This window comes from Dictyostelium purpureum (genome assembly GCF_000190715.1).
Source record: "Dictyostelium purpureum unplaced genomic scaffold DICPUscaffold_102, whole genome shotgun sequence".
Taxonomy (NCBI): Eukaryota; Evosea; class Eumycetozoa; order Dictyosteliales; family Dictyosteliaceae; genus Dictyostelium; species Dictyostelium purpureum.
The window spans coordinates 1-15,266 of NW_003519439.1; the positions used below are offsets into that span (position 1 = coordinate 1).

Sequence of the window (15,266 nt, forward strand, 5' to 3'; positions counted from 1 at the left end):
ATTCAATCCCTTAAATTACAGATCAGTTGAATTATCAAGTAATAGTTTATTATTTAAAGAAATGCCGTTAGAAATGTTAAAACCATTTCAATGAACCCATTACAATGAATAATCATAGAATGGGTCTATCTGTCGAAACATTTAACAACTTTACATCGCTGCATCAATTCTTTGATATCCTATCACTAAACGATGACAAAAGTGGCAATACTTTCATATCAGTTATAGAATCCAAAGAATATCCAATCTATGCAGTTATGTTCCATCCTGAAAAGCCATTGTTTGAATGGTACGAAAAAGAAGATATCAATCACTCAACTAATAGTATTAAATTCAGTCAATATTGTTCAAACTTTTTCATTAATGAATGTAAAAAATCCTCCCACTCATTTTCAGATCAAGATTTTGAATATAATTCTTTAATTTACAATTATATTCCAAAAAGATTTAAAAATATTAAAACCTACCAACAATTATATTTTTTTAATCAAACTATTTAATCAAAAAAAATAAATAAATAATAAAATAATAAAAATAAAAATAAAAATAATAAAAATAATAAAAATAATAAAAATAGTAAATAAAAAATAGAATTTATTCAAATATCTCAAAAATAAAACACGATATATTTAGATATTATCAAATATGATCAAAAACTAATGGATATATATAAATTATCCAAATATATTCACATTCATAAAAATAATAAAATAAATATTTAATTTAAAAAAAAAATAAAAAAATAATATTTTTTTAATTTTTTTTAATTTTTTTTTTTTTTAAATTTTTAAAATTTTTTTTTTTTTTCAAGTTTATATTATTATTTTTTTTTAACACTACTCATAAATTTTAATATAGTTTATTTTTTTTTTTTTATTTTTATAAAATTACTCGCACGCACACACGCATACACACCCTTTCACCAATAACAAAGAAAATACATTATAATATCTTTTTATTCATTATATATTATTTTTAACTTTTCAAATACTATATATTTAATACAGCTAAGGAGATTTAATAATAATTCAACATATAAAACATAATAGTATAATATAAATATATAATGGCTGATGCTGATAAAAGTTTTAAAGTTGTTCTTCTAGGTGAAGGTAAAGTTTTAATAAATATTTTTATGTATAACAAAACAAAAACAAATATATTAACAATTTTTTTTTTTTTTTAATTTTTTTTTTATTATATGTTAATTTAAATAGGTTGTGTTGGAAAAACATCTATAGTTTTAAGATATATACAAAATACTTTTAATGATAAACATTTAATGACACAACACGCAGGTTTCTTTCAAAAAAATATAAATATAAATGGTAAAAGAGTTTGTTTAACAATTTGGGATACAGGTAAGTTAAACTCATACAAAAGGAAAAAATATAGATCTGGTTATTTTATATTAACACCTTTTTATCATATTTCAAATAATTCGTTCGTTTTATATATATATATCAAAATTAACAAATAAATATAGCTGGTCAAGAAAGATTTCATGCATTAGGACCAATTTATTATAGAGGTTCACAAGGTGCTCTTGTTGTATATGATATTACAGATAATGATTCTTTCATTAAAGCAAAGAATTGGATTAAAGAATTAAAAACAATGTTGGGAAATGATATTTCACTATGTATTATTGGTAATAAATGTGATCTAGAAAAAACCAGAGTTATAACTTTAGCAGAAGCAGAAGCGTAGGTTTATCATCGATATTATTTATTATATCATAATAATACTAATTAGTTTTATTATCTTATTTATCACCATTTTAGATATGCAAAATCAGTAGGAGCAATTCATTATAGTACTTCAGCAAAATTAAATAAAGGTATTGAAGACCTTTTCTTAGATCTTACTAGACGTATGTATCATCAAAATCATATTCTTTTCATACAGTTTCTTTTTTTTTTGTGGCATTATAATTTTGTGCGAACTGGAAAAACACTTGAAAAAATCACCTAAATTTTCAAAAAAAAATTCATAAAAATATCTTATTTTTTATAATATTTTTTTATCAAAACTAACTTTTTTTTTTTCTGGATATGCAGGAATGTTATCAAACGTTTCAACAAGCACAATACCATCATCTAGCAATACAGCACAAACTACAAATCGTTCAGAAAGAATTCCAATCGTTCCAGATAATGAACCTACCACTAAACCAGTTTGTTGTTGAAATTAAATTTAAAAAACACAATTTTATAAATACATTAAAAAATATAAAAAAAAAATAAAAAATAATACATAACCACAAAACAAATATTCTAAATAATATATAATTTTAGCTTCATATTATAGATACAACAAACATAATATTAAAAAAAGATTCACCATTCAAGATCTATAATAAACTTTTCTCATATCACCAAACATACATAATCAGATACATTATTGGATAAATTAATTTATCAAAATAACAAATAGATAAAAAATAAAAATAAAAAAAAAAAAAAAACATTTTAATTAACCTTTTTGTAAAATTTATAAAAAAAAATAGGACATGGTTGTTTAGAAAATTTTTTATTTTATTTATTTTTTATTCAGATTTACAATGTATCATATTATTTTTAATTTGTTCTACTTTGCTTTCAATTTCTTTAAATAGTTCTAAATTTTCGGAAGATTTTGGTTTAATTTGATCCAAACACGACCCAAAAATAAAATCTATATCTTCTTTTGAGAATTCGATATTTACACTTTGATTTTTGATATGAAATATAAATGATATCATCGAGGTTACCAGTTTTTTTAATCTTTCATCCTTTAACTCCTTATGTTGTTCTTTATGCTGATGCTCTTTATCAACATCATTTATAAATTCTTCTGATTTGGTTTTATATAGTTCTATTAATTCTGGTAATAATGTTTTCTTATCATTTGTTTGATATTCATCAACTTTACTCTATATAAACAAAAAAAACTATATTAGTATGTCTTTTAAAGAGTACATAAATTAATGATTATTACAATTCTTCTTGTATAGTTATTTCTCCTAAAAATTTCTAATAATGTTTGTAAAACACTGTTATGATATTCTATACTAATTAATAACTCGGAATATTTCTTTTGGAAATCTAAAGGATAACCACTAAGTACCATCGATTTTGCTTCTTCGTTCATTTCATGAATTTTTGATAAAAGATTTTGTTTTCTTTCTAAAACCTCTGTTAAACCAACAACCAATGTTACAACTTGATCGGGATGTGTTAATACTGTATTTATACTATTGTTATTATTTATGTTATTATTAATATTTTTGGTTGGTGAACTAAATTTATTAAACTCTTCAAATTTCCTTTTATATGGTGTACCTTTATATGGACTAGAAATGTTATTTCCATTAATATTATTATTAATATTATTGATATTATTATTGATGATATTATTATTGATAATATTATTATTGATACTATTATTATGGTTATTATTATTATTTTCGTTTGGTTGATTCTTTTCTTTTGATTGCAAATGACTTTGTTCAATACAATATCTGACATCTTTATCAGCCGACATGACTTCTTCATCAGGTATTTCAACAACTTTATTTGTTTTATCTGAAATTATCGAATATGTTTTTGAAATTCTATTATATGATACAACTTTTCCATTTTCCAACGCATCATCATATATATCTAAATAAAATAGAAGTTAGTATTATAAAAATATTTTATTATTTATGATTTTAAAGAATACAAACATAAAACTTTTGAGTTTGGTTCAATTTGTAAAAATTTTAAACTTTCATTACTCATCATTGATTGTCTAACAGCCTCCCTAGTCCTATCTAATTTATTTCTAGCATCATAATAAAACTGTTGTGAAAGTCTTCTTGGTTTTCTCATTCTTGATCTAATTGCATTCCATTCCATTCTGGTAAGTTTCTTTGGAAGTTGTAATTGATGAATAAATAGTTGAAACTCATTAAAAAAAAAAAATGGTGTATCCAAATCGCTATAAAACCATTCATAAGTTGCCCAACGACCTGGCTTTGATAGTTTTAATTGATCATTATTACTGCTGATATTATTACTTAATGATATTATTGATTTGGGGTTTGGTTGTTTTTGTTTTGATAAAAAATTTACAAGGCGTTTTTGAATAATATTTTGATTTTCTTTTGATGGAATTAGTGCATTATTATCTTCGATTTGAAAATTATCTGATACTGGTGACTGTAATATACTATGTTGAAAATGTTGTTGCTGTGATGTAAATGGACGCTGTGGTGTATTCGAAGAGGATCTTTGAAATTCTAATAGATGTTTGTGGTCATCATTGTCCTCATCCTCTGGTTGATCTATTCTGTTATTATTATTCAATACACTATTTGGTGACATTTGGAAGTTTTCTAACATATGTTTTTGGTTTTTAATTTTATTTCTTAATTTTGCTGGTAATGATGGTGATCCATCCCTTACTGGTGAAGATCTTTAGAAAAAAAAATGTTAATTAAATGTTGTTATATGTTAATTGATAGTTATATAATATAATCATACTCTTTACTATTTATTTTTCTTTTACTTGGGGAATCAAACTGTGGTGTTGTTATTGTTGCTGTTGTTGTGGTTGTGGTTGTTTCTGATGGTGGGAAAAGTCTTCTTGCTTTGGGTCTAAAATTATTATTTTGACCTAAATTATCAATTGAATAAGAGCTATTATTATTGCTATTATTGTTTGTATTGTTTGTATTGTTACTATTATTACTATTATTATTACTTATATTAAATGTATTATTGTCATAAATAGTTCTGCCTCTTGAAGATGTTTTTGTTGGTGATTGTTGCTGTTGTTCTCTTAATGCTTCTTTTTGTTCTCTTAATGCTTCTTTTTGTTGTTTTAATAGTTGTAATTGTTGTAATTGAGAATGATGTGGTGGTAGTTTGGTAGTTGGTTGTGATTGTAGAGATTGCTGTAGTGGTTGTGGCTGTTCGACTATATTGTAAAGCTGTTAGTATTTTATAATATATTTTATATAATATTTATAAAAATAATTACTTTGTGAAAACACTCTCTGTTTATAAACACCTTGAATGAAAAATAATAAAAATTCAGGTGCACTGTAACTTGAAATTGGTTTGCTAATATTGTATATTTGTTTTAACATCTCCTCTGTTCTATTTGGGAATTTTTTTAAAGCTGTTTTCCAATCTACCTCACCTTTTTTTGCAACTATAAAATTGAATTTATTAGAATTAGTTTGTTTATTATAATTTTAATTGAATACTTTTAATAAATATCTTACTGTGAAAAAAATCTGTAATTTCTTTTAAATCCCAAGGAGGCCCTAAATTTGGATGGTTATATGTATCTTCTTCATCATTGTTTCCATTATCATCTTGTTGCTGTTGCTGTTGCTGATTCAACTTTTTTCTAGGAGTTGATCTTCCCCTTAAAGGTGAACCCTCTATCATAAGATTAATTTATTTAAATTATTAGTTTAAATAGATTTTGAATGAAATAATAAATATATATTTTTTATTATTAATTTAATTTAATATAAATTAAGTGAGAGGTTTCTCGCGCTTGAAATTTTTTACATATAAAAATTTAAAAAAAAAAAATTTTAAAAAAAAAAAAAAAAACAAAATTAAAAAAATATAAATAATTTAAATAAAACATACTCATTTTTTATTTTGTTTGAAAATAATTTTTATAGATATAAAAAGGAACAATAAAAATAAATAAATAAAATATTAAAATATGAAGATATGAAGATAGCATAGCATATATACTATAGAGTGAAAAAAAAAAAAAAAAAAAAAAAAAAAGTTTTAATCCAAAATTAATTAATAAAAAAAGTTAAAAAATAAAAAATTTAAAAAAAAAAAAAAATTAAAAAAAAAAAAAAATTTTAAAATAAAAAAAAATATTCAAAATAAAAAAATTAAAATTGCCTTTTTAAATTTATGCATTTTAAAAGATATTTTGAAATGATCAACTATAACAGTAATAAAAATAAATAAAATAAAACACCACAACGATCACAAATAAATTTAAAAATAAATACAGTTTATTTATAATTTAGAATTAAGATAATTATTTCTAGTGAAATTACCACCAACTTGTTTACAAATATTTTCATATAAATCACCATCTTCCATACCCAATGGGGACTCCATCAAATGTTCTTCATTGCCAAAACCTTTAACGAGTACAAGTGCGTTTTGTGATAATTCTGAACATAACTGACCAACTAATTTAATAATAGCCTTTGCTTTGCCCTTCTTTAAGTAGTTGCTATTTCTAAAGAATTCTATATATTAAAAAAAATTAAAATGTTAATAAATATATCTATCATTCATTCATTATTTAAAATAAATTAATTTATATTTACCAAAATCTTGTCTAATAATATATAAACCATATAATTGACAAAGTTTCTTTAAAGTTGATCTTACTTCAATATCTTTTTCTTTGTTGATAGATTCAATAAATTTGGTGACAATGACAGTTTCGGTGTGGGCTTTGGCCAAATGAATTAAAATTTCTAATGATTGGTTCCATGCAGCAAATGAATCTTTGGTTTGTTTATAGTTTTTAGAAACGGTTTGAGCTGATTGAATTAAAAGTTTTGAGGATCTAAACTCCATTGAATCGAGAAGGAATTGGAATGAAAGAAGATGAGCATCATCACTACGCATTGTGGTAAGAGGATTCATACCACTGATAAGAAGACTAGTATTCTTTCCTAAATATTTTAAGGTACCGGTAAATTTGTTACCACTGTATTCTTTTTTGAATTGGGTTAAAAGATCTTTAGCAACTTGTTGAAGTAAAAGAGTGTTGTCACCTTCAAAAGTTCTACCGACATCTACAGTTGCAATAAGACGGCCATATCTAGAGTAACTACCATAACCATGACCACCACAAAGTCTTCTCAACTCCATTAAAGATACGGTTGTGTATTGTGAAATCATTGCCTTTAAACCTGATGCTAAAACATGAATCTCTGCTTCATCAGTTCTTTCTTGGAAACGTCTACCTAGATAAACTTTAATTGCATCAAATGCATAGGCACTTGCAATCATTGGCATTATAGTAAGTTGATGTGTTGGATAACTTAAGATAGGTATTTCTGGTCCGGTGCTTGTTGGTCCAAACTGTAAACGTTTAGATGCATATCTGGTGGCAATAATTAAACCGGATTTTAATGTACGTCTATAATAGTAAATGAAATAATTAGAAACAATTAACAATAAGGTTTAAAAATAATAAAAATGCTATTGTTCTCAACATACGTAGTACCAAATGAAATTGTGATTCTACCAGTAATCATTTGAGCTAAAATATTTGCGAAACGACGTGATGGACTCTTAATTGGAGAACTATAAACACCACCTTCAACTGATCCAAATCTATCTAATAAATTGGTTGCTGGAATTCTTACATTTTCAAATTGGATCCAACCATTATCTACACCATTTAAACCAAACTTGGCACCAACATCACCAATCCTTATACCTGGTAAAAGATCAATACCGTTGCTCTTTCTAATGGGTACAAGGAAACAATGGACCTCTTGATCTTTACCATCAATGATTAATCTTGCAAAAACTGATGAAATAGTAGCATGGCCAGCATTACCAATCCACCATTTAGTCGATGTTCTAAGTGGTGTATTAATAATAAATTCGTTGGTCTTTGGGTCATAGGTTGCAGTGGTTTCCAAAGATCTAACATTACTACCATGGCCCAACTCTGTCATTGCGAAACAACCTAATAATCTACCACTTTGAATTTCTGGAAGTAATTTATGATGTCTTTCAGTACCCAAGTTAAAAACTGCTGCACCAAATAAGAAATTATTTACAATTAATTTTGTCATTAAACCTATAAAAATAAAAGAATAATAAAAAAAAAAAATTAATATTATAATAATTTAATATAAAATATATTTATGAATTTTATATTTACTATCATCGTCAAATTGAGAAACAATATCCATCATTGCTAAGATTTTGCTTGGATCTTCACGGAGATCTGTAATTTGAACTAAACCTTTATCAAAGATACCTTGGGCAATTGCTAATAATTGTTTTAAAGTTTGTACTCTTTGCTCTTCTTTTCCTAAATTAACATCCCCATGAAAAAGACTCTTATCTGACATAATCCTATTTAACTCATCTCTGATCTTTAAATTAAAAATGGTAAATTAAAAAAATGAAAAAATTAATTTAAAAAAAAATTAAGAGCCCCAAATAGGTCCAATCAAAATTAATGATTTAAATATTTACATTATGATGCTCAAACCCTTGGATTGACCAATTCTTTAATTTTTCTGTTAATGAAAGTTTTGAAGTTTGATCTTTTGGATTTTCATTTATGGCTGTTGGGAATGGTAACATTTCATTATAACCTTTACCTATTTTGAATGCATCATTTGCATTGATTTCACTACTCTCCATTTTGAAACTTGACATGCTATATTATATATATATAAATTAAAAATTAATAAAAATTCGTTTTTAAAAAATAAGTAATAACAAAACAAAAAAAAATTCTTATTATTTTTTGTATTAAAAAAAAAAAAAAAAAAAAAAAAGTAAATCTAATGAAAAAATTATAATTTTATTATAATATTATAATATATACTTTTAATCTTAATATTTTTATTACAATAAAAATTAAAAATTTAATTTGTGTTGTTGGTTTTGTTTTTAAAAATATAAAAAAAAAAAAAGTATTGACAATAAAATATTTAAAATAATTGTAAATATGATATGGATACTGAATGAAAACTATTATAAAAAAAAGTAAAAGGATAAAAAATTATAAAAAAAATAAAATTTTATTGTTTTTTTTGTTTTTTTTTTATTTTTTTATTTTTTATTGTTACTCTAATGTGACCTTAACGAAAAGTTTTCCCCATTTTTTTATTTTTTCTAAAATATCTGTAAATTTTTTTATAAAATTTAAAAAAAATAATTTAGTTTTTAAGTTTTTTAGAAAATCATGACGACATTGATGTTTTTATTTTTTTTTTTTTCTTAGTTTTTTTTAAAATAAAAAAATAATTATAGTTTTTGATTATTTTTGTAAAGAGAATGCAGTAATTGTGATGTTCTTCGCACCCACTCATCCACACACATTTTTAGAACCATTGTTAAAACCATACAGATCAATTATTGACACCCAATTCATAAAGGTTATGTTAACATAAAAGGAAAGGGGATGGTAGATCTAGGAGCACAATTTAATAATGAGTCAGCTTATTGAGTACCCAGATTGATTTCCCATGCATGGGAAATTATAAAAGTTTTATATTAAAATTGGTATTTAAAAAAATTTGTGTATTTTATTATTTTATTTTATTTTATTTTATGCCACGTTGCAATTTTTTGAGGATATCATTTTTTAAAAAAAATTGTTTTTTTTATATAAAAATCTTGGATATTTTATATTGACCTGGTATGAAAAATGATTTTTTTATTTTTTTTTATTTTTTTATTTGGTTTTTATTTTTTTATTTTGGCCATAGGTTTTTTTTTTATTGATATTTATTTATTTATTAAGCTTTTAGAATTTATTTATAATTGGTTCCTATGAATGCATGGTTACCTTCAAGATGGTAATGTTCATAACTTGAGTGTTCATCAGGTAGATTTCCTTTTAAATATTCAAGTGCACCAAAGATACGGTTAGATTCATCAGAAATATATATTTCTACTTTATCCAATTCCATTTTTTGTATTGCAATTGCTGGTAATCTATAAAAAAATTAATTAAAATTAGTAAAATAATTATATTTATAGTTATATAATAATTATATTAATATAGTTACTTGTAATAATGTGTTACTTTAGATTGAATGCAAACATGCTCGTATGTTTCAGAGGTACCAATATAGCTTTTAAATAATTCCTCTTTAATTCTTTCTGTATTTTCTGGAGTTATAAAAATAATAATTTTATGCATATTTAATAAATATAATAGTTTTCTTATATTACAATATAAAAATAATATAGTAAATTAAAATTGGAATAAAAAAAAAAGGCAAATAAATAAAAAAAAAAAAATGTAAAAAAAATTAAATTAATAAAATTAAATTATAATAAAAATTAAATTATTTTAATATTTAATTAAAAAAAAAATGAAAAATGAAAAGTGGGGGAGAAGTTAATTTTTAATTTTATTTAAAAAGATTTGTTATACGCAAATCATAATTATTTTTCAATCATTGTAAATTTATGTCATTTTTATAATTACAATAAAATAAAAAATAAAGCCATCACGATGATTAAAAATAATAAAAGTGATGATTGGAAAAAAATAAGATTTTTTTTTTTTTTTTTTTTTTTTTAATTTTTAATTATATATAAATTAAAAAAATTGAAAAAAGATTTTTTTTTTTTTTTTTTTTTTTTTTTTTTCTTTTAAAAAGTTATCAAACTATAAAATGGTTTTAAATAAAGAAGATAAAGAGTATATCAAAGAATTATTTAACTCTTTAGATAGGTAAAATATAATAATTTTTATTAAAAATAAAATAATAATAAATACTAATTTTTAATTTTTTTTATTCATCAATTAAATAAATAGCAATAGAGATGGGTATGTTTTTTTTTCAAATTATAATGTAATTATTATTATCTTAAAATTCTAATTTCTTTTTTTTTTTTCTATAGTAAATTATCAAAACAAGAAATTACAGAGGGTTTTTTTAAATTGAAAATCCCATCTGGTGAAAAAGATGTTCAAACATTCCTTGAACATGTAGATGCAAATCATGATGGTCATGTTGATTATGCAGTAAGTATTTTATATTTATTACATTTAAAAAATATAGTTATTAATTTTTTTTTTAAGGAATTTGAAAAATTTACAAATAAAAATATTAAAAAATTAAAAGAGGTTTTCGATTCATTAGATACAAATAAAAATGGTACATTAGATTTATTTGAAATACAAGAAAGTATAAAGAAATTAAATTTACCAGTATACAGTGAACAAGAAATTGTCCGTTTATTTAACCGTATTGATAAAAATAAAGATAATGCTATTGACTTTAACGAATGGAGAGAGTTATTAGTAATGATTCCAAATACTGGTTTACAACATATTTTAGCATTTTGGAAAGATGCTCAAATTTTAGACGCCAGTTTTGATGGTGGTGGTTCAATTCCACCAATGGTAGAAACAAAAGAAAAGAAATCTGCTCTACAAAATACTCTTACTGTAAGTAACCATTACTATTTTTCTTTTCCTTTTTTCAAATTTATTAATATTTTAATTTTCGAATTTTACTATAGTATATGATTGCTGGTTCAATTGCTGGTGTTGCTAGTAGAACATCAACAGCTCCATTGGAAAGAGTTAAAATTATGTATCAACTTAATCATTCTCGTCACTCAATGTCATTTTTACAAACATGTAGAACAGTTTGGAGTGATGGTGGTTTTAGAGGTTTATTTAGAGGTAATTTAGCCAATATTTTAAAAGTATCACCAGAAAGTGCAGTAAAGTTTGCAACTTATGAATATATCAAAAGATTATTTGCAGCTTCAGACGCAGATTTAACATCAGCACAGAGATTTGTAAGTGGTGCCGTTGCAGGTATTGTTTCACACACTTCATTATTTCCATTAGAGTGTGTTCGTATGCGTTTATCAGCTGAACCAGCCGGTACTTATAGCGGTATCATTGATTGTTTCAAAAAAGTTGCACAAAGCGAAGGCTCAATCAAACCATTCTACCGTGGTTTAGGTGCATCTATTGTATCAACAATTCCACACAGCGGTGTCAATATGATGGTTTACGAGTTTTTAAAATTTGAAGTCGTAAAAAGAACTGGTGCAGAATTCCCAACACCAACTCAGCTATTACTCTGTGCCTCAGCATCGTCAGTTTGCGGTCAATTGGTTGGTTATCCATTCCATGTTATCAAATGTAGACTAATTACTGGTGGTACCATTGCAAATCCAGAAAAGTACAATGGTTTATTTGACGGTATGAAAAAAATCATTTCAAAAGAAGGTCCAAAAGGTCTATATAAAGGTATCATGCCAAATTTTGCCAAATCTATTCCATCCCATGGTATTACCTTTGTAACATACGAATTTTTCAAAAAGGCATTTGATATTAATTTAGAAAAAAAAGAAAAGAAACACTAATTTAACCCAATAATGACTATAATAACAATGATAGCAAAAAGTAATAAATAAAAATAATGTTGTATTAGTAATAAACCAATATATTTTAAATATTTTTATTTTTTATTTATCTTTTGCTCATTTTAGTTGAAACATTTGATAATTTATATTTTAATATTATTTTATATCTATATACTATTACTACAATAACTGGAATTAAAATTGCGCAACTTCCTACGACTACAATGACTGCTATTTTCCATTTTTCGAAATCTTCATTTTTGCAATTGTTTTTATCATTAATCTCTATGAGTGAAGAAAAATTTGGGTCAATTATTATTTCATTTTTAAAAGATGGTGTTTTTATAGCTGTTAATATATTATAGGTTTGGTTATTTGAAAAAAGATCGGTATCATTGTAAAGTGGATCCGTTTCTTTTAAAATTGAAATTTGTGTAACAGAGTATTTTGAATCTACGATTAATCTTGATGAAAATCTACCGTTTAAAATGGAGGAGCCCACTTTGATTTGATACCAATTTATTGAATCTCCTGGTGTTTCGTCTTTAATAATATTTCTTTCTTCGTCCACTTCTTTACCATTGCAATCTATAACTTTTTTGATTTGAGTTGTTGAAAGATATATAACTTCTAGTGAGTTTAGTGGTGAGTCCAATGTATAGTTTGTGATTTTAATTTCGTTTTTTAAAGAGTTTTCGGAAATATACATTTTTTCACCTGCAAAATATACACTATCGTTTGCTTCTTTAAAATAGGTAACTTTTAATTCTATAACCATATCGCTATCATTAAAATGACCAGTTAAAAAAGTTGATGCTTCGTCTAATTTCTTTGGCTCGCTCCAATTGATGTTTTTGAAACTAAAGAGTTTAATTGGTTGGTTAGTGATATCTACTTCTCTTATATAATTGATTGCCACAGTAAAGTTTCTATTTTCGTTTGAGTTTAAAATATTTTCACCACCTTCGCCTACAGATGGGGGCTCGGTTTGGTTGTACTTAATATCCCCTTTTAAAGAGCAGTCTAAATCACCCCAGCCTTGAGCACAACTACAGATACCATTTTCGATATTACATGTTCCCTGGGATGGGTTTGTGCAATTATTTGGACATGAATAAACCTTTTTATATAAAAATACATTATTTGAACCAGATACACCATAACTTGTAACATTAATTGGTAAACCCAAGCCGTCTTCACTTGGCTTTACTAAAGCATTGAAATTACATTGAACTAATTTATTTGAGGCCAATTCTTTTGGATCTGTACATTTTTGACCACCGATTGTAATTTCTATATTTTGAATATCATAGTTTGAAACTTCGATTTGCACCAAACCACCTTCACCATAGTATAGCGAAGTGGACGATTTTACTATAGGACCAGTATATTGAATCAATAAATAATCTTGTGGATATTCATTTTTGAATCTAATTTGAAAATTTCCCGAATACTTTGGAAGATTACATTGAACAGTTGTTGGATCCGGGTTATTAATTTTATATACACATTTAAAAGTTCTTGGTGGAATGGTTTCTAATTCGATGGTGGTTGGAGTACCCCCATACTGAATCGCACTGATAAATTGACCTGATATCATTACTGAATCATCTTCTTTTACATTTACATTGGGAAGAACGGCACCAATTACTGGGTAGATGGGTGTAAACTCTTTTTGAATGGTTTCACCATTAATATAAATAAAAAGTGGACCTGGTTCTGTATTGGATGGAATCGAGGCCCTAATAAATGTGGAATTGTTTTCGATTGTATCTAGTAAAAAGTAACCTATTTTTAAATATTGAAAACTGTCTAAATCCTTCCCAAATATTCTTATTTCTTTGTTTAAAACATATTCTGTATTGGTAATTTCATAGCAATTAATGATATTTAAAAAAAAATAAAAAAATATAATTGAATTTATAAATTTTATTTTCATATTATTTTAAAATAATATTTTGGGTATATATGCGTTTAAACGTATGAGTAATTTTACAAAGTATAAAAAAAAAAAAATTATTATGATTTTTTTTTTTTTTTTATAAAATTTTTTTTTTAAAATTTTTATTTTTATTTTTTATTTTTTCAGATTATCGATTCCATTTATTTTTTCAAAGCGCATCAAGATTAATTTTTTAAAAACAAAGGTTTTATTATATTTAAAAAAAAATCTAATTTTATCTTTTTAATATTTACATTATTACTAATATACATATATTATCATGGTTAAAAATAGTTTTAAATGATTTATTTTTTATTTTCGACAAATATTATTCACATAAACCCACCCCTAACACAATAACACAAAAACTCAATAACACTCTAAACCCACTCGACACACTAAACAAAAAAAATAAAAAAAATAAAGACAATAACACTTTAATTTTTATCCAATTAAATAAAAAAAGTTTGTACGGGGATTAATTTATCTTTTTTAACATAAAAAACACAACTATCTCACACCTACACTTAAATACTAAAGCTTATATAACAATAATTTAAATTTCATCTGATTTATTTTTATTTATTTTATTTATTTTTAACTATTTTTATTTTTATTTTTGCTATTCAAAAAAAAAAAAAAAGATATCAATCAATTTTAATAAAAATAAAAATAAAATTTTTAACTGAAAATGTTGAAATAAATTAACTATACTTATGTTAGCGCTAAAAATATTAAAAAAAAAAAAACTGACAACCCACAACATATATATAAAAAAAAACCCCCTCGATCCACACAGCATATTTAAAAAATTATAATTTTTTTCACACATACAAACACACACACAAAACACAATAAAAATAATTATAAAATTAGCCAATAAAAAACAATTTTTTTAAATAAATTCGATATTAATATTAAAAAAATAAAAATGATTATAGATGGAAAGAAATTTTTTTTTTTTTTTTTTTTTTTTTTTTGTAAACCTCTCTGTAATCAAAGAAATAAATATTAATAAAATATATAAACTAATAATAATAGTTAATAATAAAAAAACAAATTATAGTAATATAAAATAAATTTTTTATTAACTACAATCACATCTTAATCACACCACTTAAACTCGCTCCACTTAATCAACACTACAACACAACACATTTTTCTTTAACACTATTATAATTGTTTGAATGTTATAAATAAAT

The 15,266-nt window shown here is 23.8% G+C and overlaps 8 protein-coding genes across 8 annotated transcripts; 4 read left to right on the forward strand and 4 right to left on the reverse strand.

The window, feature by feature from the left end:
- The first annotated feature begins 31 nt into the window (after window positions 1–31).
- Window positions 32–725, forward strand: DICPUDRAFT_94420 (uncharacterized protein). The gene has a single exon (XM_003287456.1). It carries the CDS (start codon window positions 105–107, stop codon window positions 498–500), a length of 396 nt encoding a protein of 131 aa, XP_003287504.1. The 5' UTR covers window positions 32–104; the 3' UTR covers window positions 501–725.
- A 109-nt stretch (window positions 726–834) lies between these two features.
- rab21 (Rab GTPase) lies at window positions 835–2,497 on the forward strand. The gene is made up of 5 exons (XM_003287457.1): window positions 835–1,112; window positions 1,218–1,361; window positions 1,487–1,706; window positions 1,785–1,873; window positions 2,061–2,497. Exons 1-5 carry the CDS (start codon window positions 1,067–1,069, stop codon window positions 2,186–2,188), a joined length of 627 nt encoding a protein of 208 aa, XP_003287505.1. The 5' UTR covers window positions 835–1,066; the 3' UTR covers window positions 2,189–2,497.
- Window positions 2,498–2,518: 21 nt separating this feature from the next.
- Window positions 2,519–5,637, reverse strand: DICPUDRAFT_97729 (uncharacterized protein; the record flags this gene model as incomplete). The annotated part of the gene is made up of 7 exons (XM_003287472.1): window positions 2,519–2,914; window positions 2,980–3,644; window positions 3,710–4,440; window positions 4,509–4,944; window positions 5,008–5,181; window positions 5,255–5,416; window positions 5,634–5,637. 7 exons carry the CDS (start codon window positions 5,635–5,637, stop codon window positions 2,549–2,551), a joined length of 2,538 nt encoding a protein of 845 aa, XP_003287520.1. The 3' UTR covers window positions 2,519–2,548.
- A 389-nt stretch (window positions 5,638–6,026) lies between these two features.
- DICPUDRAFT_97730 (uncharacterized protein) lies at window positions 6,027–9,113 on the reverse strand (the record flags this gene model as incomplete). The annotated part of the gene is made up of 6 exons (XM_003287473.1): window positions 6,027–6,265; window positions 6,347–7,170; window positions 7,251–7,842; window positions 7,927–8,143; window positions 8,247–8,433; window positions 9,100–9,113. 6 exons carry the CDS (start codon window positions 9,111–9,113, stop codon window positions 6,027–6,029), a joined length of 2,073 nt encoding a protein of 690 aa, XP_003287521.1.
- A 298-nt stretch (window positions 9,114–9,411) lies between these two features.
- Window positions 9,412–9,956, reverse strand: DICPUDRAFT_97731 (uncharacterized protein). Its single transcript, XM_003287474.1, has 2 exons — window positions 9,794–9,956; window positions 9,412–9,719 (listed from the first exon to the last, which is right to left on the reverse strand). Exons 1-2 carry the CDS (start codon window positions 9,925–9,927, stop codon window positions 9,536–9,538), a joined length of 318 nt encoding a protein of 105 aa, XP_003287522.1. The 5' UTR covers window positions 9,928–9,956; the 3' UTR covers window positions 9,412–9,535.
- Window positions 9,957–10,408: 452 nt separating this feature from the next.
- Window positions 10,409–11,268, forward strand: DICPUDRAFT_32589 (uncharacterized protein; the record flags this gene model as incomplete). The annotated part of the gene is made up of 3 exons (XM_003287458.1): window positions 10,409–10,467; window positions 10,638–10,761; window positions 10,819–11,268. The coding sequence occupies 3 exons, from the start codon at window positions 10,409–10,411 to the stop codon at window positions 11,266–11,268; spliced, it is 633 nt and encodes a 210-aa protein (XP_003287506.1).
- On the forward strand, window positions 11,265–12,122 carry DICPUDRAFT_32594 (uncharacterized protein; the record flags this gene model as incomplete). The annotated part of the gene is made up of 1 exon (XM_003287459.1): window positions 11,265–12,122. One exon carries the CDS (start codon window positions 11,265–11,267, stop codon window positions 12,120–12,122), a length of 858 nt encoding a protein of 285 aa, XP_003287507.1.
- A 106-nt stretch (window positions 12,123–12,228) lies between these two features.
- DICPUDRAFT_78362 (uncharacterized protein) lies at window positions 12,229–14,061 on the reverse strand (the record flags this gene model as incomplete). Its single annotated transcript, XM_003287475.1, has 1 exon — window positions 12,229–14,061. The coding sequence occupies one exon, from the start codon at window positions 14,059–14,061 to the stop codon at window positions 12,229–12,231; it is 1,833 nt and encodes a 610-aa protein (XP_003287523.1).
- Window positions 14,062–15,266: the final 1,205 nt, after the last annotated feature.